At 45.4% G+C, this 25244-nt stretch overlaps 1 protein-coding gene across 1 annotated transcript in view; it reads right to left on the reverse strand.

The window, feature by feature from the left end:
- The window catches only part of AQP9 (aquaporin 9), a 28306-nt gene extending 3537 nt beyond the window's left edge, over positions 1–24769 (reverse strand). Inside the window, exons 1-6 of the mRNA XM_083413195.1 lie at positions 24566–24769; positions 23866–23992; positions 11434–11560; positions 5595–5732; positions 3802–3920; positions 1567–1784 (exon numbers count right to left, since the gene is read on the reverse strand). Of these exons, the coding sequence (XP_083269321.1) occupies positions 1567–1784; positions 3802–3920; positions 5595–5732; positions 11434–11560; positions 23866–23967 (704 nt within the window). The 5' untranslated portion in view covers positions 23968–23992; positions 24566–24769. The remainder of the gene's footprint in view (positions 1–1566; positions 1785–3801; positions 3921–5594; positions 5733–11433; positions 11561–23865; positions 23993–24565) is intronic.
- Positions 24770–25244: the final 475 nt, after the last annotated feature.

Consider the following 25244-nt stretch of genomic DNA (forward strand, 5'->3'; position numbering starts at 1 on the left):
CCCCAATAGTTCTTATTTTCACAATAATTCCTTTTGGTACAGTTGCTTATTATTGTTTTGCACACCCTTGGCTCAGCACCCGGCGGGGGGGGGGGGGAGGGAACCACCCACACTTCCCTAAATCTGGCACTGATGCCAGCCACACTGGAAGCTGCGGGAACGACAGCACCAGGAGCACTGTTGGAAAGAAACTCATATTCTTATTAGAGTCTCCCAAGAACAATTGACTGTTTCCTCTGCTGCGATTAGAAAGAGCTGCTTGTGTGTGTCCACTAGAGGTCAGCCTTGCAACACGATGGAGGCGAAGGCAGAGGTATAATTCTCCACCACCCTGAACTCCTCCACCTTCCTCTGTCTTTCCTGAGCCAGGGCACTCAGGGGATGCGCCTCTTATTTCAGTGAGCTTTTAAGAACCGCTCCTGCTTCCACAGCCAGGTGAAAGAGCTTCAGCTTTGTGTTTAGAGCACTAAATCCCTGCCCCAGGTTCAGATCTCAGTCTCTTCAGGTAAAAAGTAGCAGGTTAGGGAAACACGACAGCCAGGTAACATGCAACTGTGTTTTAACATGGAAGTTCCTGGGAAGGGGCCCCCACTGAACTGCTGCTGCTGCTGCTGCTGCACCAGAATACCAGAGTCCGGCTTCTGGTATTCTGTAAACCTGGACTCCTCCCACAAGCCAAGAACAAACCTTGGAAATTGCTCAGGGTTGGTTTGGAGTGAAGCCAATTCAAAAGACAAGACGGTTCAAAAACCAGGCTCAGGGCAGCTAACAACAAACTCTAAAACACTAAATTATAAAAGCAGCATAAAATACAATATAAAAACATGAATAACAATAAAATTCAAAAATCAATTAGATAATCCCCAGGGCTAGCTGGCTGAATTGGTCCTACTTGGGCCAGCGAGGAGGCCAGGGGAGAATTAGCTGTGGGGTCTCAGAGTGGGTGATCTTCATAAAAGGGGAGGGGGAAGGAAGAAAAGGGAAATAAAAGATCAGGCTGAATTCAAATTAAAGGCCAGGCAGAATAATAGATAGATAGATATAGATAGATATCCATATGTTGGTATCTATGGGGCAGAGTGGTGGTTCTGCCCATCTCTGCTTTTGTTGGCAGGGTAAGGAGTTACTGCAGAGTAGCAGCCAAGAGACTGAGCTATGAGTCAGAATCTCACCCCTGCCATGAACACAGATCTCATGAAGTGACTTTAAACTAGTCACTCTGGCTCCGACTGAGGGTAATAATGATGATTTACAGGATTGCTCTAAGGATTACAGCAAGGTAATTCACGTGAAAACAATGATAAGAATATAAGACAACCTGCTGGATCAGGCCAGTATCCTGTGGTCACAGTGGTTGACCAGATGACCGTGGGAAGCTTGCTGGCCAGATATGAGGGAAACATCCACCCTCCCCACAGACCCCACCTATGAGCAAAGCCATCATGGATCATGGCCCTTGATAGCCACATCCTCCGTTAATTTGTCTAATCCTCTTTTAAAGCCATCCTAGCTTTTAAATGGTTCCACAAATGCACTTTATCCTTCTGCCAAGGCGAGCGGACTTACGTGAAGACTTCAGGCCCCCATCCAGCAAAGTAGGTGAAGAGGCGTGGGGAGAGGTCTCTGGCAGGGTTCATGGCACAGCCGCTGTTCCTGGCCATGGAAGACGTCAGCAGTATGATGACCAGGCCGATGGCAATGGGCTCCAGCCCCTTCGGCACAGGAAGGTTGCACGGGTCAAAAACGGCAAAAATACCCAGTAGAAGGATGGCTGTCGACATCACCTGGTCAGTGAAAAGCAGGCGGATTCAGCTCAGGAGGTAGGACCAGCCCAAGACATTTGGGTACCAGAAAAGGGTGCCTCCCCCACCCTGGCCAGGGAAGAAGGGGTGAGTGAAGATCGACAACAGGAACAAGGGGCTGGGGGGGATTTTGACAATGGGATCTGCTGCCCCTGTGGATCCTGCCACCTGAAGCAGTTGCTTCACGGATTGGCTGGCCCTGGATGAAGATTTACATCTGGATCCATTGTCTCAGTGGATTCTATCGCCTGAGTCAGTTGCTTTACTTGGCCTCATGGGTGGGCTGGCCCTGCCTGGAAGAAGTAATTTTTATTATTGAGGGACTGCTCAGCCGCTCCCACAAAACTTTTAGAAGACTTCCCTTTATAAAGCCACCACAGTTAGCAGCTGCCAGGGGCACTGTAGGCAGCCTCGCCAGCTGCCTATGCATATAGGAAAGGCCAGCTAAGGACATTGTGGGGTCCTCAGGAACTGCAGGCACCTGGGGAGGCTGCAGACCACCAGAGAGATGGTTTGCAGAATTAAAGAGAGGATCCTCATCTACCTCAAAAGTAAGGTAAGCAGAACAAAATGCCCACACGCTATAATTTTTGAATAAAACTTATTAATTGATGTGAAATGTTTGACAAGAACGTAGAAGAAAATTTCAGCACAGCACCAGTGGCTTCAGCCCTCCCCCCTGCCCCCAAATGGTGGTAGAAAGGTTGCATGAGCAGAGCTGGCCCCCAATGAGCCCTTGATACGGGACTACCCCTGTGCCCAGTTTCCAGTACACAAGGTCGGAATATCCCTGGCCCAAGACTTGGGGTGTGGGGAGGTCCTACAGAGACTTGGAGCCCCCAAAGGTGGTGAAGATTCCAGCTTCCTCATACCCAGTTTTACCCAAAGGTAAAGGTCTTTTGTGGGCAGACTCTCACATTTTTGCTCTCTTGCTCCACTTTGTGCTGACCAGCTTCCAAATCCATTTTGCAGGGACTTTAGGGCTGGAACAGGACTTTAGGGCTGGAATAACATTTCCTGGGCAATGGAAATGTTACTCCAGCCCTAAAGTCCTGTTTCCACCCCATGCCTTCCCAGTGGCTCAGGTGTGTAATGGCAATAGGGAGTCACCTTACCCCATATATGCCCGCTCAACTGCTTCAGCCTGCAGAACTGGCACTGTTACAGGTGCCACATCATATCCATTTCACACATATACATAGCTCATCATTTAGTGTGGCAGAGCCTGCACCTCGGAACTCCCTGCCTATTGACCCCAGGCAGGTGCTTTGCTTTACTCTTTTTGGTGCCTATATAAAATGTTTTTGTTTAGGCAAGTCTCTCCAGTCAGGTAGAAGTGACATGTGTTTTACCTCTCTTTAGCCACTGTAGATTTCAATTCGTCTGTTTAATGCTTTTATATACTTGATTTTATGGGATGCGGGTGGCGCTGTGGGTTAAACCACAGAGCCTAGGACTTGCCGATCAGAAGGTCAGCGGTTCGAATCCCCGCGACGGGGTGAGCTCCCGTTGCTCGGTCCCTGCTCCTGCCAACCTAGCAGTTCGAAAGCACGTCAAAGTGCAAGTAGATAAACAGGTACTGCTCTGGTGGGAAGGTAAACGGCGTTTCCGTGCGCTGCTCTGGCTCGCCAGAAGCGGCTTAGTCATGCTGGCCACATGACCCGGAAGCTGTACGCCGGCTCCCTTGGCTAATAAAGTGAGATGAGTGCCGCAACCCCAGAGTCGGTCACGACTGGACCTAATGGTCAGGGGTCCCTTTACCTTTACTATACTTGATTTTGACTGTGTTTTCCCCGCCCCTCAGAGAATCTTAATATTTTATTTTAATTTTATGTAGACTTCTTGTTTTACAATCAAGTGGTGTATCAGTTTTGTTAAATAAACACACGAAAGCACTTAATAGCGGAACCCTCAGCTCAGTCACTCCAGCTCCCTTAATCCTGCCTGCTAGATGCCAGGCTGAGCCACACAGGAGACAGGCTTAAATGGGTGAAATTACCTGATCTGAAAATCCATTTGCCACAGACAGATACTCCTCTGGGTAAGTCGCAAAAATATGTGCCGTTTTATTTTCTCCTGTGACGGTGAGCTTTCCCCCAGTGTAGAACATCAATAAATCTAAGGGGAAATGATGGTCAATAAATATTAAGCATTTAAATAGCACATTTCAGAGCACCTCATAGAAGGGTACTGCAGGCCCTTTTGTGCTCTTGAGGCATTGCTTTCTTGCAACTAGCATGAAGTGAAATTAAAAAGTCTGCTTGGTACACACACACATACACACACACACACACACACACACACACACACATCCCCCCCATTAAAACCCTTCAGGTGGGGCACATTCCTGAACTAACCACTGTTCTCTCCTTGCGGGAGAGGGGAGATTTAATTACTCATTTCCTCTTTGCAGCCAGAGCAATTGCTGAGCATTTTTAATGTTTTTGTTTATTATAAATAATGATCAGAATTATTTTTTTATGACTGAAAGGAGGAGACCCAGAATTGAAGCCTTCCGCCACCCGCAGCAGGGAACAGGGGCTGACTAACCAAGGGTCAACCCAGGAATGTTGGCCATGGCAGAGGACAGGAGACAAGCAGGGGCAAAAGTCTCTTTAAAAGAAAAGGGCAAGGAGGAGCCTTCTAATGAAAGAGACAGATCCTCTGAAAAGAGGAGTTTGTTGCTAGTCCACATGGGACAAGTGGAGGCAAAAATTAACTAATTAAGTAATTAATCTGTCACATCTGAAGAAAGGCAGGAAGAATTCACACACTTTGGCAGAAACCTTTTATAGATTTTCTGGGAATAAAACAAATGAGAGTGAACAACGAGTGAAGTTAATACTGGAGAAAATTGCTTCAGTGGAAGCAAACCCCAGTCTGCAAACTTGGACCGCCCTCTCATACCCTCCAACATTTCTCCGATGAAAATAGGGACATCTCATTCCATAATGATAATTTTACTAATTATACCCCACACATCTTACTGGCTTTCCCCAGCTACTCTGGACAGCTTCCAACATATTTAAAAACATAATACACTTAACATTAAAAAAACCTTCCCTATACAGTGGTACCTCGGGTTACATACACTTCAGGTTACATACGCTTCAGGTTAAAGACTCTACTAACCCAGAAATAGTACCTCGGGTTAAGAACTTTGCTTCAGGATGAGAACAGAAATCGGGCTCCGGCGGCGTGGCAGCAGCAGGAGGCCCCATTAGCTAAAGTGGTGCTTCAAGTTAAGAACAGTTTCAGGTTAAGAACGGACCTCTGGAACAAATTAAGTTCTAACCCGAGGTACCACTGTACAGGATTCCCTTCAGACAGGTTGGGGGCAGGATAATGCCATATCCTCAAACATTTCTCCAATGAAAATAGGGACATCCTAAGGAAAAGTGGGACATTCCAGGATCAAATCAGAAACTGGGATGGCTTCTCCAAATCCAGGATGTCCCTGGAAAATAGGGATACTTGGAGGGCTTGGCCTTTCCCTCCCTTCTTTCTCATACATATTGTGTATGTAGTTTTCACTCAGGTCCACGTCAGTTATTTTAGGCGGGAAACCCTGGGTTGTTGTTGCTACAATGTTGACAGCCGGCTGCCTATAAAAGCAGGCCGGCTGGCTGTTTGCTGTTCAGTTCTGTTCCAGCTTACAAAATAAAGAGCTGCTTTGGAGAAATCGCTGTGTCGTCTGCTATGTCAACCCACAACTTAACAGTTTCAACCTAAGCGTAACTTTGGTCTTTGTTGGGAAGTTTCCTGAGGAGGAGACTGGTCTCTTCCACTCACCGTAGTTGATCCAATAGACAGCAGCTGCTCCAACAAATGCGCCAAGAAACTGTGCTATGACGTAAACAGGGAATTTAATCCATCTTATCTTCCCCGACAGGCACATGGCAAAGGTAACGGCTGGGTTTATGTGACCACCTGAAAGAAGGAAGGTAGGGAGAAGAACAAGGGTTGGGAATAATTTTTATATGCAAGTTTTTATGAATCAGATATTTCCCTTCAGTAGATTTATTTCTTACTTATTCATTGCATTTATATCTCACCTTTCCCCCCATGAAGCTCAAGGTGGCGTACATGGTACTCCCTATCTTTGTTTCATCCTCACAGTGACCCTGTGAGGTAGGTCAGGCTGAGAGGGAGAGTGACGGGCTCAAGGTCACCCAGTGGTTTCATGTCCTATCCTGACACTCTAATCACCACACGACTACTACAACTGGAGGTTTGGTGAAATAGTACAGCCTATCATAGTACCAAGACTTTGGCCACCTCATGAGAAGAGAAGACTCCCTGGAAAAGACCCTGATGTTGGGAAAGATGGAGGGCACAAGGAGAAGGGGACGACAGAGGATGAGATGGTGGGACAGTGTTCTCGAAGCTACCAGCATGAGCTTGACCAAACTGCGGGAGGCAGTGGAAGACAGGAGTGCCTGGCGTGCTCTGGTCCAGGGGGTCACGAAGAGTCGGACACGACTAAACAACAAGAACAAATCATAGTACCAGCTTCATTTTGGGTGGCCGGGGGGATGATCCTTTTCCTGGTTCCATTCCAAGCCCAGTCCTTGGTGATTGTTCTGACACAGAAAGCCACAGACAGCTTGGAACCAAGGCATTTGATGGGTTGCCCTGAGCACCTGCCCAGACATGGTGATGGCTTTGGGCATGGGGAACACCCTTTTAACTGTGCCACATCTGCTGAGCTCTTGCTTTGAGGCCACCCTGGCACCCGGATTGCAGAAGGCCCTTCCCCCTTAGTCTCAGGTTCGACTGGCGCCAACTCTGCATGGCTTGTCAGCACAAGTTAAAAGCAAATTTATCTTCTCACCTGCCTTTGTCTAAATTGGCACTGCTGGAGGAGGGCTGCGCCCTTGTTGAACTTAATGAATGAATGAATCTTTATTTGCATCGTTGCCGTCGGCCATAGCAATAAAACAACAATACGATACACAAAGAATAGAAATAAAAAGTCAATTATATAAAATACATTTTAGGGTTTTGAATCAATAGTCAAATAGTGGGTCTTGTTCTGATTGCCCCAGATAAAAATCTGTTGAACTTGTTGGTTTGCTGGTGCTACTGCTCTTTTAAGGTTCTGTTCTGTTTTATTTATAATTTGGTTTTATTACATTCTAGGCATTATCAGTGCTTTTTTTTACCTAGAAAAAAATGGTGCCAGTACTCACCACGAAGTTGTTATAGTAAGTGCCACATTTTTAACATTGGGGGGGGGGATGAAGGTGCTGGGACTGTGTACCCTTGAGGACCCCCAGAAAAAAGCACTGGGCGTTATATTTTTTACATGATATCCTGCTCCAGGATTGGATTTAATGAAGAGCAGCCTAGAAATGCCTCTGATAGATAGATACATGCAAAGCAACCATAACTGAGGTGGTATACGGCCCCTGACTTTAATGAAATGTTTCTGATAACCGTGACCTTTGCCTGTCAAAGGGGAGCTGGGAAGAAGGGGCCCCCTCTACGTGATTCCTCTGTTTGCTTGCACTGGGGGGTCAGGGTGTTATCTCAGGCACCCGAGAGCACCTCTGATGTATCATGAGCAGCAAACACAGATAACAAAAGTTGGATGAAGGCCAGCATTGTAATGTCTCCAAAATGGTGTGACCTGCGACGAGCCACGGGGGAGTTAATTCTGAACTTTGGATTATTTCTTCTTTCACATTCTTCATCTAAGGATTGATGTCTGCTGGTTCTATGTGCCGAAGAGGTGGCTTTTCAAATTTCCTTGCCTTTTGGTTTTCTTTTAATCTGAATGAACAATTTTCTTCTCTTTCAGCAATTGCAAATATGGGCAGCACATGGTAAGGTTTGGAGTAAGGAATTCATTTACTTTGTCATGAGGCCTTGTCCATCACTGACCGTTCCTGTCAAAAGAATGATTGTGTCTCTTGCTTGGATTCAGCCACTGAGCAGCACTGATGTGAAATGATTGACTGGTATGTGAGTGAAATGAGGGAGGGGCCACATGCCAATGGTGGGCAGGGCCACAGGCAAGGAAGAGCAGGGCCAAGGGCAAGCTGACTTTATACAGTAGGCTGCATTCCAACCACACACAAGGCAGAGGCGTCCATGCTGGACCTGTTCGCATTCTCTCCATCCTGCACCCAGGCAAGCAGGAGGCGCTGGCCATTACTGTATTTTTTGCTCTATAAGACTCACTTTTTCCCTCCTAAAAAGTAAAGGTAAATGTGTGTGCGTCTTATGGAGCGAATGCAGGCTGCGCAGCTATCCCAGAAGCCAGAACAGCAAGAGGGATTGCTGCTTTCACTGCACAGCGATCCCTCTTGTTGTTCTGGCTTCTGAGATTCAGAATATTTTTTTCTTGTTTTCCTCCTCCAAAAACTAGGTGCGTCTTGCGGTCTGGTGCATCTTATAGAGCAAAAAATACGGTAATTCCAAGGAGGCATTCCAACCATGCAAAAGCAGTTGAAGGGGGCAGAGAAGAGAACAGATGAGGCACTTGGTCTGGAAGCTCAGAGAAAGACTTCCAGGGCTGTCTTGATATCCTGAGTTTGCTGTTCTCCACCCCTAGCTCAGTCAGTCTGAAACATCCTGATACAGTGGTACCTCGCAAGACGAATGCCTCGGAAGACGAAAAACTCGCAAGACGAAAGAGTTTTTCGTTTTCTGAGTTGCTTCGCAAGACGGATTTCCCTATGGGCTTGCTTCGCAAGACGAAACGTCTTGCACCTTTTTTTTTAAACCGCCAATGCATTCCTATGGGAAACCGTCAATGCACAGTGGTGCATCGCAAGACGAAAAAATTCACAAGACGAAAAAACTCGCAGAACGAATTAATTTCGTCTTGCGAGGCACCACTGTAGTGTCAAACCATTTGCAGAATGGAGAAGGGGAAGGGCTGTAGCTCAGGGGCAGAGGCCCTCATTTTGTAAAAAGAAGCTCCTGCGGCTGGGAACGATTTCCACTTGGGAGAGTGGCTGGAAGAACCATGGCTAGTCAGCTTAGGCAACCGTGGGAGAGATGGTTGGACCAGTGTCCTGACTCAGTATAAGGCTGTCCACTCTCTCTGGGCCTTGGAGCCCTACATGGGAAGAGGATGAGGATTGCTGTCTTCTCCTCCTTTTGCAGTGTGCTCCTGTGGGTTAAACCACAGAGCCTAGGACTTGCCAATCAGAAGGTCGGCAGTTCGAATCCCCGCGACAGGGTGAGCTCCTGTTGCTTAGTCCCTGCTCCTGCCAACCCAGCAGTTCAAAAACACCTCAAAGTGCAAGTAGATCAATAGGTACCGCTCCGGCGGGAAGGTAAACGGCGTTTCCATGCGCTGCTCTGGTTCGCCAGAAGCGGCTTAGTCATGCTGGCCACATGACCCGGAAGCTGTATGCCGGCTCCCTGGGCCAAAAAAGCGAGATGAGTGCCGCAACCCCAGAGTCGGCCACGATTGGACCTAATGGTCAGGGGGTCCCTTTACCTTTACCTAACATGCAAAATAGCCCTTGCTGAATGTGGACATCAAACATGAGCATCAAAACATAGAATTGTAGAGTTAGAACAGTGCTTCTCACACTTTTTTCTCTGGGCCACACTTTCAGAATAAAAAATTGCTCATGCCACACTCTCACTCCCAGTCTAGTGAGTCCATGAACCTCACCCTGGCCCATTATCTGCATGTGACCTTTGCAAAGCAGCAAGAAAACAGATGAGGCAAATATTTTGAAAAATGACACTTTGACAAGCAGGTGTCATTAGGTAGCTGTTTTCATTTGTGGCATGTTAGAAATTATGGCTTACACAGTGGCTCTTCCTTCTTCACAAACTGTTGATAAGACTTCTGTGATGCTTCCTGTTAAATGATGTGCAAATTTGTTGTCCCAATCATTATCTTAGAAGAGGCACCCAGGAGAAAACGACTCTTCCAATATTGGTATTTGCTGTGTGCAGTTTTTTTCCCCCCAATATATTTTTATTCCATTTTTTCATAAATATTAACAATCTTGCATATTTCCGATTAACATATTTACAATTTTACGGACTTCCCTCAGCTTCTCTGACAATCATCCGTTTTTAAAATTTTCTTACGCATTCCTCAATTATCATATCACCTTTAAATAAGCAAATATATAAGAAAGTAAGTAGCTAAATAAATAATAAAAATAAATAAATAAATAGATATCTTAGCTAATTTGTTTACATTTTTGCAATATTCCTTAATTTTTTTCACAAAGCTTCTTTAAAGCCCACTAGCGTTGTTTGTTCATCACATACGCTCTTCAAATATTCCGAAAATTTTTCCCAGTCCTCAATGAATTTGTGATCTTTCTGATGTCTGATTTTCCCTGTTAACTTGTCCAGTTCTGCGTAATCCGTTAACTTCAATCTCCACTCCTCTACAGTCGGTAGATCTTCTTGTTTCCATTTTTGGGCCACTAAAATTCGCGCTGCTGTTATTGCATATTGGAAGAATTTGCTGTGTGCAGTTATTATAAATACTTGCATTAAAACAGTGTTTTAAAAATCTGCATCAGTGTGTGATAAGTTGACTAATCAACTGAAGTGTTGCAGCTTTGCACCAAATACTCTTGTTGGTTTGGGGTGTGTGTCAACATTTAATTAGGAGTAGGGGGAAATGGAGATCACCATACAATCTGCGCATATGTGCATGAAAAAAATGGCTTTGGAAAGGCAACATCTAAGTTGCAAATATTTAGTACAAAAGCCGTTAAAAATGCCATCAAAACAGAAGCCCTGCCCCCCCCCCCGAATTTTGCAAATACAATTTCTTACAAATCTTGGCTGTCTCTGAACATTTTGGATGACCTTTTAAATCCACAACTCACTCTTTCTTTCTTTCTTTCTTTCTTTCTTTCTTTCTTTCTTTCTTTCTTTCTTTCTTTCTTTCTTTCTTTCTGTTCCTGCAACACAGTTTACCACCAGCTCTCTTCTGAGTTACTTCTCCTTTGATAACTCCAACTATAGGTTCAACCAGGACCAACGAAAGCACTTCTTCCTCCCTCCCCCACCCATGGATTCTTTTTGTGAATTCCTCATGGATGGTTTCCACATCCACCCCCACAGCATCATATTGCAGATTATTTTCCAGTGAGTCACCCATTATAATGTGGGTGCCTTTCTTGGTATTATTCCTGCATTTATTTCTTATGCAACAGGGGTGTTTTTTGTTTGTTTTGTTTGTTCCCAAGGGGCAACACTTGCCTGCTGTCTTTAATTTAAATCAATCCACTCATTTTCAATGGATTGATGTAGCCAGTTTACTGATCACACAGTGCAGCCTTACTAAATATTTTCACTGTTGTTGACACTATGAAAATAGCCATAAGATTTGTACTGTATAACATTTTCAAGTGCTCAAAGTGCGTCATTCACTGTTACTTACAGAAGCTCTGAAATAGACCTCACAACAACCCTGTAAGGTAAATCAGGATCATTATCCCACCCTCTTTATTACAAAAGGGGGGGGGGCTGAGCGGAGAAAGGGGGCTTTGGCTAAGACCACTGAGTTTTCTTATGGCAGAGATAAGATGAAAGCTGTGAACCTCCTGATCTGTAGTCTGGTTTCTTAGCCACCACACCATTCCACCAGCTCTCCTCCAACTTCTTTAGCAACACGGTGAAAATGTCAGCTTACCAGAAACACCTCCGGCGATGTAGATGGCGATAGTGACAGCCATGGCAAAGCCAAGGGATATCATTGGTGCTCCACCCAATGCACCTCTGCTAAGGACAGACTGCGCAACCGCGCCACATCCCAGGGCCTGCAGTTTGGGAGAGAGAGAGAAAGAGAGAGAGGGTGGGTGTACGCTCATGGTTTATAATGTTAAGGAAGGGTTAAGGAATGGTTTTCGTTCTACTTTGAATGGTCATAAAGCATTATTAAAATGTGACACTAGAGGGTGCTGCAGAGTAATCAGGAACCAGCAGTAGGCAAAGTGTGTTTTGACGATTAAAACAGGTAAGAAATGCTTTTCTTTTACAAGTAGGCCCTGTGAAGTTTTATAAGGATATATCTAATATTGTTCTAATAGCATGAAATACCGTATTTTTCGCTCTATAAGACGCACGTGACCATAAGATGCACCTAGTTTTTTGAGGAGTAAAACAAGAAAAAATATAGTCTGAACAAAACAGTGGATGTATGATTTTTGTGGTTCATGCTGTGGCCACAGACATGTGATTTGACAGTGAGTTTGGGGTAGCCCAATGCAAAAATCCTGAGAATCCATGTGGATCCACGCCTTGTAACCACGTTTTTGCGCCATTGCAGCCCCACGAAACAGTGGGTGTGTGGTTTTTTGGGTGCAGGCTGTAGCCATGGACATGCTATGTGATCTGATGGTAAATTTGGGGTGACCCAATGCAAAAATCCTGAGGCTCCAGGGTCCACGCATTTGCTCCATAAGACGCACAGACATTTCCCCTTACTTTTTAGGAAGAAAAAAGTGCGTCCTATGGAGTGAAAAATACGGTAGGTCAGTGTAGACCCAGTCAGAGGGAGAGAAAAGCATGCTGGTTGCAATCTGCAGCACTGCTTCTGGAAGGCCGGGCAGCCAGAATTTCATCCTCTTGCCAAGATGCTAAAAAATGGGCACATCACCTGCAAGTGTACTTCTGCATGGATCTTTTTTTAAAACCTCTTTTCCCATCAAAGGAATGTTGTGCATATCGCATACATCCTTTGTCATTAAAACAAAAAAATGAAGTCAGTTCTTTGAAGCAATTTGCCCACTGTGGGGCCCCTGCTGTGTTTGTGAATACCTTGTTCCTCTTGACAGGGTGGAGAATTTTCGGAAAGGGCTACTCGTTATTTTGCAAATGCAAACTTTAACTTAAGCATTACTTGATTAACTGGCATATTTTAATTGGTGAGTCCACAGGGGAAGTAGGACACAGGGTTTTTGGGGGGAGATTTTGGTTCCGGCATCTCAAAAAGTCACCTATATTTACGTTTTGGTGGTATGCAAATATATTTCAGCTGTAGTCAATTGATTGATCAAAAGACTGCATTTTAATCTACCTCGAATTGTTTAATCTATTGTCAAGCCTTAGAAAAAGCTATATGAAGCAAATAAAAGTGAAACCTGACCCTTTTAGCCAGCTTAAAAGCTTCCTTGGGAAATGAAAGGGGAAGTGGAGAGGCCAGGAAATCCTGATGCCAAGGTCAACCGAGAAAAATACAGTTTAAAATGAGAGATCCTCTATAAACCATTTGGTTTCTCTGATAATTTATCTTCCCCCAGCCCCACCCTGACACTAAACATTTCATGAGAATTTAGTCTGTTTTATTAGATGTCAGTGGAACCCATTCCTCTTTGGGGTCTCCTCACGACCCACATTCAGGGTATTATTAATGGACTCCGCTATAAAAATGTCCCTTCTCACGTTCAAACTTCTGCCCAGTTCAGAGCAGCTCCAAAGCATGGAACTCTCTGTAAAACTGGGCTGCATTTCACTTCCTTAAATGTTGTGAAAACAAGGGTGAATTTGACATTTCCTTCCCTAATTACAAGCAGTGATTCAGACTTTTTTCCCTCCGTAAAAACAACAGCAGAGCTTCTCTTTGTGGCAAATGTTGAGTCCAGAGGGGTGGGAATGGGGCTGCTATTAGGGATGGCAACAAGGGATTTAGTTTGTTTCAGCTACCAAATTTACACTTCCCTAAACAATACACAAATCACAACACAGATACCATTTGAAATTTACACTTCTCTGAATTTTGCAGTTTAGATTTCTGACAAAAATGAATGCATACAAAACTGTATAAAATGTATATATTGGTGAAAATGACATAAAATGTATTTTTAAAAAATGCACACAAGATGAGTTTATTGAGAGTAATGCCCACTAAAACACTGACAATTTTTCATAGGATTTTTTGCAAACACCCACACACGGAAATGTAATCAATTGAATTTTTAAGTTTGGGGAAATGAGAAACTGAAGAGAATCCATAGTTGTTGCCGTGGACACAAAACCACCCTACATGCCCAAGCAATTCCATGCTATAATTTGAGGCAGCCCTGTTTTCAGGGGTGCTACTGGCATGGCATATGGCCTGAGATCCACACTTCCAGAAACCTTTCTGAAGCTGCACCCCAGAATCCTTTGTGACATTGCAAGAGAGCTCCCATTCATTTCACTGATGGTTGTGCAAGAGAAATAGCAGGTGGCGAGAGGTGAGGAGATGCAGTACCACATAGAATCATAGAATCATAGAGTTGGAAGAGACCACAAGGGCCATCGAGTCCAACCCCCTGCCAAGCAGGAAACACCATCAGAGCACTCCTGACATATGGTTGTCAAGCCTCTGCTTAAAGACCTCCAAAGAAGGAGACTCCACCACACTCAACATGGATCAACATGGATTCTCCCACTCAGGCACAGTGAAATTGGCATAATCTGAATAAACCAGCACCTCTTTGCTGACTTTGTCAGACGCTGGCCTGGCAGTTATGCCCCACACAATTCCCCCCAGCTCCATTTCCTTGTATTATGTGACGTTACACAAGTGGCAACCCGATATGCAGATAATCTCTTCTCAGGTGGTTTGGATTGTGCTTGTATAACACTTACTTTCCCTCTTCACGAAAGAAGGAAAAAAGGCAATTTCCTCCTTTGTCTCCTGCAGTCATTTACTCTAGAGTAGCCTGTCTTGCAACAAGGGACGCAGGTGGCGCTGTGGGTTAAACCACAAAGCCTAGGACTTGCTGATCAGAAGGTCGGCGGTTTGAATCCCCGCGACGGGGTGCGCTCCCGTTGCTCGGTCCCTGCTCCTGCCAACCTAGCAGTTCGAAAGCATTTCAAAGTGCAAGTAGATAAATAGGTACCGCTCCGGCAGGAAGGTAAACGGCGTTTCCGTGCGCAGCTCTGGTTCGCCAGAAGCGGCTTAGTCATGCTGGCCACATGACCCATAAAGCGAGATAAGCCCAGAGTCGGCCACAACTGGACCTAATGGTCAGGGGCCCTTTAGCTTTACTAGCCTGTCTTGCACTGGCTACATCAGAAGATGGCCAGCCTGTCACAACTCTGCTCTGCCCAAAGGCAGGGAGGACAATAGAGAAACTAACCAAGGCATGACAGAAGTCACTACATTGTTGTGGTTCTCCCTGTCGCCTATAAAACAGCGTTTGTCAACCTGGTGCCCTCTAAATGTTTTGGACTACAACTCCCATCAGCCCCAAGCTGCAGGGACACTGCAGTTCAAAACAACAGATTGGCGCATGTGGCTCTCCAAGGTTTCTGGGCCAGGCTTGTTCCTGGGGCTGCCTGGGCCTGGGCTCTCCTCTATGCTTGGCAGGAGCTATGGCAGGCAAATCTGCACCTTTTTGCCCTCACTTCCCAGTTCTCATTATCCTTGCCGTTTGTTTTTCCGCCCAGCGATAAATAAGAAAGATGGTAGCTATTAAGCGAAAGCTTAGCTTGGCAGCCTGTGAGGATGGCCGCCTGGGCTGCCTCTGCCAAAAAGCCCTTGCCTCACAAGACACCGGATCCGTGTTTTTGTCTGGAAGGTGGCGAACCTCACATGGAGGAAAACAGTTCTTCCCCGGAGGAGGGAGCAGCTCCCTTATCCCCTAGGAAGGAGCCGTGTTTCATCGGCAGCCCACTCATACGGGAGATTAAAGACCGGTGTCCTTTTCTTTCGGCTGCTTTCAGGAAGTATGTATTAGTGTTTCCAAGATACATAAATATGACTTTCCAGTATAAATAGGGTTTTTCTAAGAGGTCTGGGCCCTCAGCTTTCTTTTGGAAGAACAGGGCCTCCTTGGGTGGCCTCGGCCAGGCTGGTAATTCCTTTGGCCCCCATTCTCACTTCGTTAAATGGGGATTAGAGAGACAGCTACCCTACGGTTGGGATCCGCCTTTGCCAGAGGACGTTTGATGTTAGCGAAGCTGACTAGAAACTGAGGCAGAAATGTCTGATAATAAATAAAGTCACCTTCTCATCCTTTCTTAAGAAAGGCATTTGGGGCTGGATTAATGAATAAGCTCAGGGTGATTTAGAGTCCTGGATAAATTGTCTTATGACAAGGAAAGGCTCATAGTGTACATTCATTTTATCCCATTATCAACTTTGGTCTAACAGGTGTGGTAGGTTTTTTGGAGAACCACAGAAATACTCAAAACCTATTTAACCAGAGATCATAGAATCACAGAGTTGGCCTTGTAAGCCACTTAGTAGAGTGCATTGCAAAAAAATGAGAATCCTCGTTATTATGTATTTTTACATGACTGTTTATTTGTATATATTTTTTAAAAAATTATATGTATGTTTTATGATGGCCTATATTTGTAATGATAATAAAGGTTTGGCGAAGTAAGTAAGCATTGCAAGAAAAGGACAACGATTTGCATACATTCGCATGTGCATAGATGCAAATTTTGAAATAACAATATAAATGAAAAAGAGATACAATATATCTCACCATAGAGGGGTTTCCCTTATGGCCCCTTCCATTTTATGGTAGGATTGCTATACATCTAGAATTTCTCAGACATAGATGATATTCTGCTCTTGCTAGGAGCGTTTGGGCAGAAATTGCTTTAATGTCCGGGAAAATCCGGATATATGGCAGCCCTATTCTATGGATTTTCACCTTTTTAAATATGGCAGCCCTATTCTATGGGTGTTCTTGGACTCCAGCTCCCATCAGCTCCTTCTGGCATGGCCATTGGTCAAGGATGCTCCTGGCCAGGAATGATGGGAGAGCCAGTGTGGCACAGTGGTTAGAGTGCTGGACAAGGACCTGGGAGACGGGGCTTCAATCCCTGCTTAGCCATGAAACTCACTGGGTGTGAACGTCACTCACAGCCTCTTAGCCTAATAATAGAGGACACAATTGATTCAGCAGTGCAGAAATGCCTGAATGAGTGAACATGATGGTGGGATGACGATGTACACACCATAGGCAACAACTGTGCTCTCTTTTCACCTTCAGCTCTTTCAAACCTGCCATCCATCTGCAGCCTAGCAAGAGAGCAATCTGAGAAATATCCTCTGCAACATTGCCAGGGGACTGGGGAGCACGGCCTGCAGCTGGCTGTGCGGACATTAACAATGACTGATACGTGGTGAGATTTGACCCATTTCTCTTGGTGCAGGTGACACATAACTCTCTGGTAAAGTACTGAATTGGCTGGACAACTAAGTGGCTCTTCCTTGATAATTAGTTATATATTTATCGTTTCTCTGCTGCATATTAGAAGGTAATCAAACTTGCAGTAATAAAATGGGCCAGATCCATTATTCCATAGGTCTCCAAGGAACACAATCAATACCCTTTCAGGTTCAAATGGATTTCCCTTCATTTGGTTTCAGGCCCAAGTTTAATTTATATATTAAAAAAGCAGTTTGGAATTAAACATGGCCATTTAAGTACTCAAAAACTGTGGATGTAAGCCATACCAAGATTGCTTTTTCAAAGACCGCTTCCATTCAAATGGCAGAATGTGAGATTATTGCTCAATCACAAAATGTATGTTCCATAAGGCGATAGCCAAACTCTATACATTTTAAAGCTTTTAAAACTCATAAAGATCTGGTTCTAATTGCACATGGAAAACGAAACCTGTACACTCAAAACATTATGACTGTGTTTTTGTAAAAAAGAAAGATAGTTTTTACATGTAAAAACATTAAGTAGGAAGAGAAGTGTTAAAATAGTAAATAGAAAAGGAACTGGCTGTATTTTCTCATGTGGATGAGTTCTGATGGTTTGTGCCTGGGTGCTAAAACCCTTTTTTATTTTATTTTAGACAAGCATTAAAAAGAGTTGGAAAATGACCACTGTGCACTATGGTGGCCGTGAATCCCACAATCAGAACATCAAGGAAGCTTTGTTATATATTGTCTTGGCATTATATCCCAGATTAAAGTCTCATCCTTCCTCCGAAAAAAAGGTGGAAGTGGTTACCTGCCGTTTACCATCACAACAATCAGGTGAGATAAATTGGGCTGGGAGGGAAAGAGGCCTGATTCACAGGTGCCAAATCAGGGTTGATTAAACTATGGTTTCTTAATTGTTCACTTGTTTGAACCCTGCTCAGCAGCTGAACTATGGTTTGTTTACTGGTAACAAACTGTGATCTAAAGTCATGGTTTGCTCTTGGCTTACAAACTTTGGCTTTTGCTAAAGAACACAGGAAGAGCCTGCTAGATTAGGCCTGTGGCTCATCTAGTGCAGTATCCTGTTCTCACAGTGGCTTCCGAGATGCCTGTGGGACACCTGTAAGCAGAACCTGAACACAAGACCACTCTCCCCTCCTGCAGCCTCTGGCAACTGGTATTCAGAAGCATGCTGCCTCCAAGCATGTTTTAACTGTGGCCTGGTGTTATGCATGGACCCAGCACCCTTCCTTAACCATGGTTTCTTTGACCACCCCATCTCACCAAACAACAAAAGCACTTGGCAAGAGCAGCTGGGAAACCAACCCAACCCAAGCTCTCTGGTATGTTGAAAGGATAGCTGAGTTGGTAGAGCATGAGACTCAAGGTCATGGGTTCAAGCCCCATGTTGGGCAAAAGATTCTTGCTTTGCAGGCGGTTGGACTAGAATCACCCTTGGGATCCCTTCCAACTCTCCAGTTCTATGATTCTATTATTCTACTGGCACCCAAAAATTCAGAGGTGGCCTAATAGTAATGAGTCACAGGATACTGGAGTAGGCAACAGCTGGCCTCCCCTGCTAAGAGGAGGGTGGCTGATTTAAGCTGGGTGAGTGTGAAGAGGAAAACAGCAGTTTGGGTTGTCTGAGGGAGAGAGAGGGAAAGAAGAGAGGGAGAGAAGGCTGTGATCTGGCTGAGGATCTGATCTGGGCTCACAGATCTGCTGCTTTTCAGGCGTGCCTCCCGTGGGCCTCCATTTACGCTCTGCCTGCAAATTTGTAATTAAAGTATTTCAAAAGTGCCCCATGCCATTTGCAGTGCTCTAAATTGCATCCTAAGGAAGCCAAACTCAGGCATTGCAGGAACTTCTCAATATTCTGGGTAGTAGAGAATGTCCCTCAGCTGAGAGTACGAAATGGGAAAAGTAAACATCCACAGCAGGAGCCTTCACCAACTTCGTGCCCTCCAGATGTTTTGGACTACAACTCCCATCAGCCCCAGATGGGACTGATAGGCAGAAACAGAAGGAGGGCGCCAGGTTGCTGAAGGCTGGACCACTTTCAGCTCTCTGAATTGAAAGGATTGTCTGCCTTCAGCCACTGTGCTCTACATCTGCTGGGTAAAATGGAAACACTGGACAGCTTGTTACAATGGGGTGAAAGTACCAGCAGCTTTAGAGCCACACCCATTGATAGCCTCTAGAGATCTTTCCCAGCTATCACACGGTTTTTTTTGTTTCTTTATAAAATAAATCACACTAAGGAGGGCGCTTGATCGTGTCATTGTCCAGGGCTGTCCTTCCTATTTAACCTCCAGACAGGCACTCACACAGACCGCATTTTCTGGCCTCCAGGGGACTGTCAGGGTGGTTATTTTAGTCTGGATGTGCTTCCCTGGAAAACGTGCCACCCTCGCCTCTTGTCCAGCCTTATCTCCAGCCTCTCCAAGTGCCGGAAAGTGGCGGCCCCCCTTTTCAACAGCCCTCAGCCAACACATCTGCAATGCAAGTTGCCACTGTTCTGCATCTACAATTCCTGGCTCATCTTGACTGGACCCCTCGGGGACTGAAACTGGGCCATAGTGGAGCTGCCTGTTGCTGGCACGCCAGAGACACAAGAAAGGTAGGCGCTTGGGCAAGAGTGACCTGCTCTGACCAGGACTGGGGAGCTTGAACAGAAAAGGGAGAGCAAAGGGTGCTGTCCCTTGCTTGGTGCTGCCTCTGGGTCCAGCCAACCAGATCTGAGGGATGTCCTTCTCCTTGGCCGGATCCTGTATTTCTGCCTTGGCAAACACTCGTTTTCTCTCCCACCCCCGCCTTGAGCATCTGATTCATTTAAAATACCTGCAGCTTGCGTTTCCATTTCAAATAAAGTTCCCAAAATGAGTTGCAATAATTTGAGGAATCAAAGGAAGTCAAGCAGAATACCAACTCGCCAGATTGCAGTGCAATAAGAAGCACCACCAGTCAGACCTTTATACAATGTCAGGAGCTGGAATCAGGAGCAGGTCAGTAGTAAAACACCCAGTGTCAGTTAACTCTATTCAAAGAAAACAAAAACAGTGCAGGCCTAGTGATCACAGCAACTCTTCCTAGTAGGTCTTGCCCCAAGAAGGCAGTTGTGAGGACTGAAGGTCCCCGACTCCCCACCGCCCTCTAAGACTCTCTCCCAGGTCCTTCCCCAGCAACCTGAGGCTCCTCCATATCGTCTTTCTTTGCTCCACCCTCTTCACTCCTTTTTGTGTTCTGGGAGACAAGGTGGGAGGGGAGCTGGTCACAGCAGGAGGGGAAGACTTCCTGGCTTCTTCAGCAGCCTGCCTGACCTACTCTTGGCCCCCTTCCTCTCCAGCCTCTGCTTCTGCTTTTGAGTCAGAACTGCTCTCTGCCCCAGCCTCTTCTTGCTCATTGAACCCTGTTACATCTTCAGTTTCTGACACCTTCTCCTCCCAGTCTTCTCCCTCTGACCACTCATCGTTGTCCCACCACCAATTCCCTGGCTCTGAGTCTTCTTCCCCTGGGGGTTCCCTTGAGGGTTCCCCACCATTCCTCTGCATCCAGCCAGTCCATGGCATAGGACCCCCAAGAAGCAGCCATCATGGGAAGGAGCTGGAGAAGGGCCTGTGCTGAAAATTCTGATTCTCAGACATGGTCAGATAGGAGAAGAGGACCTCCCAGCATTTGTTGTATGCCAAGGGAAGAGGAATTGTGTTCCCTCCAGAGGTGGTGGTGGTGGCCATCTGTGACACAATTCCCATGCTGCAGGTCTCAGATTGGGTGGGGAGGGAGACCCCCAGGTTTCTCCTGCTCCAGGCAGCTGCTGCCTAGATTGCTGGCTACCCCACAGCAGAGGATCACAGGGGCTGGCAGGCTGCAAATCACGGGCAGCAAAGCCATGCCAGACTATTCTTCTTCCCTATGATTACTTCTGCATTCTAGGGTTCTCTCGCTATCTGGGCCAAGCATCAGCCACCTCCATCCTGGCTCTTGCCACCCCTTGCTTTCAGCTCTCAGTTTACCCTCCTTTAGCCCTGTAGTGTATCAGTCATGGACACTGTGATGTTCCCTCCCTGCGTAGGCAAATAAATGTCCACTAGCTGTGCTAACAAAGCCCCCCCTCACTGCTTTCCTAACCTTTGACCTTTGTCTGTGCAGTTTGTTGTCTTCTGGTGTCTGTTTGATGTTGTGCGTCATTGCAGGTCATTTGTTCTGGAAACCAGCTGGAATAATGTAGGAAAAAACCCCAATTGCTCCTAGGACATACCCTCCGACATTTCTTTGATGAAAATAGGGGCGTCCCATACCAAAATGATAATTCTACTATTTATACTCCACCCATCTGACTGGGTTGCCATTCTGGGCGGTTTGTAACATATATATATAACATATATAAAGCACAGCTTTAACATATATAGAAACATCATGTAAAAACTTCACTATACAGGGCTGCTCAGATGGCTCAAGGGTCAGATAACTCCATACCCTTGAATATTTCTGCAATGAAAATAGGGACGTCTCAAGGAAAAGCAGGACATTCTGGGATCAAATCAGAAACCGAGACGGCGTCTGTAGATCTAGGACATCCCTGGGAAATAGGGGCTCTTGGAGGGTCTGCTAGGATGCTCAGGACAATATGGGCCTAAGCTGAGAGCCAGCACCTGGACTTTGAAAATAACTAAAATTATGCAAGCGTCCATTTTGTGTTTGCTTTTATAAGGATAGAGATTAATTCTCAAGCCCAGTTTGAATTTAGTTTCCAGTTGGGGCAGTAGCCCAGGTTCCAGTTGGCAGGGGGCTGGTTTCTTGAACAGATCGAGGGAATCTGCATTCCACAATGTTCCAATCAAGAGTTTGGGTAGAGCGGAATGCATTCTGGACTTAAAAGTTCTGTTCTTAGACTTCAAAGTGGCAACACTCTTAGGGGCATCTTGTGCTGGTACCACCAATTGCAGGATCATATAGAAACTTTTTTAAAGTGTTTATAAGCCCCTGAACAATGCATTTTCTGTTACTTGTTCCATGAAAATCAACAGGTGTCCCATCATTTATCTCATATCAAAGATCTACTTTATCTGAGATCTATTTTTATTCCAGCTGTTCATTCCTGGTTCATCACTAAATAAAATGAAACACAACAAATTGTGTGATCAAAATATGGGGGGACTTGTTAGATAAACACTAAAACAGCATGCATGGTGTATGCTGAATGTGACTCCGATTATGTAGTGCAATTTACCATATATTGATTTCATAAAAGCTTGTCAAAAAAAACCCTCAGAGTGGTTTACAAAAAAGATAAAACAAAAAAATTATCGATAAGAAGGCATGGTCTCTTTCAATGTATTCTGCAGCTTCCATTCATTTCAATGGGGCTTGCAGGGAGAACACTCTTGTGGATTACACCCCATGGTAATTCATAGAAATTCCTCACCTCCGGCACCAAAATGTGCCAGGCCAGTACAAACTTGCAAAAACCTGTGCTTACTTCCTATTTGGAAGCCCTCAGCAGGGGCAGATTTAGGGGAGCACGGCTGGTTCGCCCACACTGGGCGCCAAGCTGAGAGGGCGCCTCAGGGGGTGCTGCAAGTATGACTTGGAACAGAAGGCGAGAGCCAGGGTGTGGGCAGAATTTGGGTGTCTCACAGGGCGTAGCTGAGATTTGAAAGCTCAAAATCTGCCACTGGCCTCAGGCACCTTATTATCTCACAGGCTCGGTTTCTCAGTCTGTAAAATGGAAGTTCTAACCATGGCTGGAAATAATCATGAGCTACAGTTTCACTGGCAAACCACTCTAAACACACAGACCCTGGGTTGTTGCAAGGACAAGCAGCATTTGTATTATTTAGCACGTTGCCATAGAAATAGGTAGCTATAGTTGTTAACTGAAACCCAAAAACCCAACATGTTTTGGATTAAGTCAGCCTTCTCCAACTGGCGCCCTCCAGATGGTCTGAATGCCAGCTGGGACTGGTGGAAGTTGAAGTCCAAAACATCAGGAGGCCGCTGGGTTGAAGGAAGGCTGGGCTGTGTTAGTGATGCATTTCTGCCTGAACTTCCCTTCCCACCCTTTGTTGTCTTTCCCCGTGTTGAATTTTGGAGTGTAAGACTCTTGGGGCAGGGAGCTGTCCTCTTGAACCTTTCTAAATCATCAGGCACACTGAGAGCACCATAGAAATAATCGCAATGTGCTGGGCATAGAAAGGGCAGCTTGTGCATTATGTGAAAAAAAGCATGCACCCAGCCACCCTTTGCACAGCCTGCCCAACACCAGTTTAGCCAGTAAGCACTGGGGATGAATAAACTGGGGAGCAAATCTGAGAATTTCACTTTCCCTCAGTTTATTATTTTTCCAGTCCTAAATTCAGTTTCTCCACATTTCCACATCAGCTAGCAAACTTTTTTTTTAGGTCCTGAAAATTCTTCAGCATTTTAACGTGCATTTTATACCTAATACAATACATCACATTTCTTGTAAATGGCATAAAAGTTTTATTACAATCAAGTTATATATTTAACTTGCCAAATAAAGTCAAGCAATAATATTTTTGCAAAGCAATTTTCTCTAACATGATGTTTTTTCGTACGTCATTTTCACCAATGCATGCATTTATTTGCACGCTACCCTAGTAGATACATTTCTGTACACATCATTTGGGCTGGGGAAATGCGAAATTTGGAGAAGTGTGAATTTCAAAGGATGGCCTCATTTTGCTCTGCACACTTTTGGAAACTGCTAATTTGGTGACTTTGCCTTTAAATGAAAACAGCCTTGAATGTGCCCCTCATCCCTCAATCTGGGAGTGCTATGTTTTATAAGGCAGGACAACAGCTGAGTGGGCAGCACACCTCAGCCTTCCTTGCTGAACTGCTGTGGCAGAAGATATCACTCACCAGTTGCTCTGCTTTGGGTCAACCCTGTTAGGAAGGAAAAGAGGGAGGGAGGCAGGCAGGAAGCTGCTCACTTACTACAAGAATGAACGTTCCCAGGAATTCTGAGAGGGCTTCCTTCACCAAGTGGTTCTTCAGGGCCAATTTTTCCTTGAAGCTCCTCTTCATGTTCTTGCTCATTTTGGCTCCTTCCTGCTTGGTGCTTCTGGAGCCAGGCAACAGAAGAACGGTAGTAGCTTTACAATCTTCTCTGCAATTGTCACTTTCTTCTTCCCCCCCTTTTCTTCTTCTTAACTTTGGCACTCCTCCTCATATGTTGAAATACGAGCTGTGGAGTGCCTCGACACAGTCCTTGGAATCATCTGATCGTTCCAGAGCTTTACAGAGACCACTTCACATTCCCTGCTCGTTCATTGAGAGTTTCCATCATGTGCTTTTCCTTCCTGGTCCTGCAAGCACTATTTATATCAGGCCTGACTAGATAATAACACACGTCAGCGCACTTCCAGGAGCTAGCCCACACTTTCCCTCCTAATTCCCTCCTAATTTCTGGCTCTCTGGATTAATCATTACCTGCTAATCATGACCCCCCCCCCCGCCTCCAAAATAAACACCCATGCAATTAAACAAGCTGAGGGCAGGGTGGGGGACAGGACAGAAAGGCAGGCAAATGATCTCTTATATCACCTGCCAAATGCAAAAGCACTGCAGCAATTGGCTGGTTTTTAAAAAACAACAACACAACAACCCTCAAAAGATTTTTCCTTTGGATGCTTACCAGGAGGTGTGTCCATACTGAAAAGGTGAGAGTCAGATTGCTGCTTGCATTTGTGGAATGCATTCTGTCTCCACCTGCCCAGGTGAACAGGGAGCATTTCAGGCAAGGTGAATCAATGGCATTGCTCTGGCATCCCACCAGATAACCTTCTGGGTGTTAAAAACACCAGGAGAGCCCTGCTGGATCATTCAGACTCCTCCGCCAAGGAGCTTCTCGAGGCAGTTTACAAGTAAGCAAAGATAAAAACCACAACGGTCCAATTATTACAAAACAAATTATTACAAAAAAGAGGAGCAAAGAGCAGCACTAGCTATCAACATAATAAGCAGGAACGGAATCAAAAACTTGCCTAAAAATGAAAGGTTTTCAATTCCTGGTAGAACAAAGATAGAGAAGAAGAGGACCCCTAGCCTCTTGAGGCAGGGAGTTCCACAGGCAGGGCCACCACAGAGAAAGCCCTGCCATGTGTCGCATCATGGGGGCAGGGGCAACAGCCAATCTTGAAGGATTTTGGACAGAGTCACATAAGAGGAGACCGCCCTTCAAGGAGTATGGTCTCAAGCTTTTTTTAGACTTTAAAGGGTCTCAGTTCAAGTAGATCAACAGCCACTTCGGGTCTCAGATCACAGGTTCATTCCTTGTGGAGCCCTTCAATTTCTCTTTGTTTTCCCCTCTGGCT

The sequence above is a fragment of the Podarcis tiliguerta genome (assembly GCF_965153285.1).
Source record: "Podarcis tiliguerta genome assembly, chromosome: 14".
Taxonomy (NCBI): domain Eukaryota; kingdom Metazoa; phylum Chordata; class Lepidosauria; order Squamata; family Lacertidae; genus Podarcis; species Podarcis tiliguerta.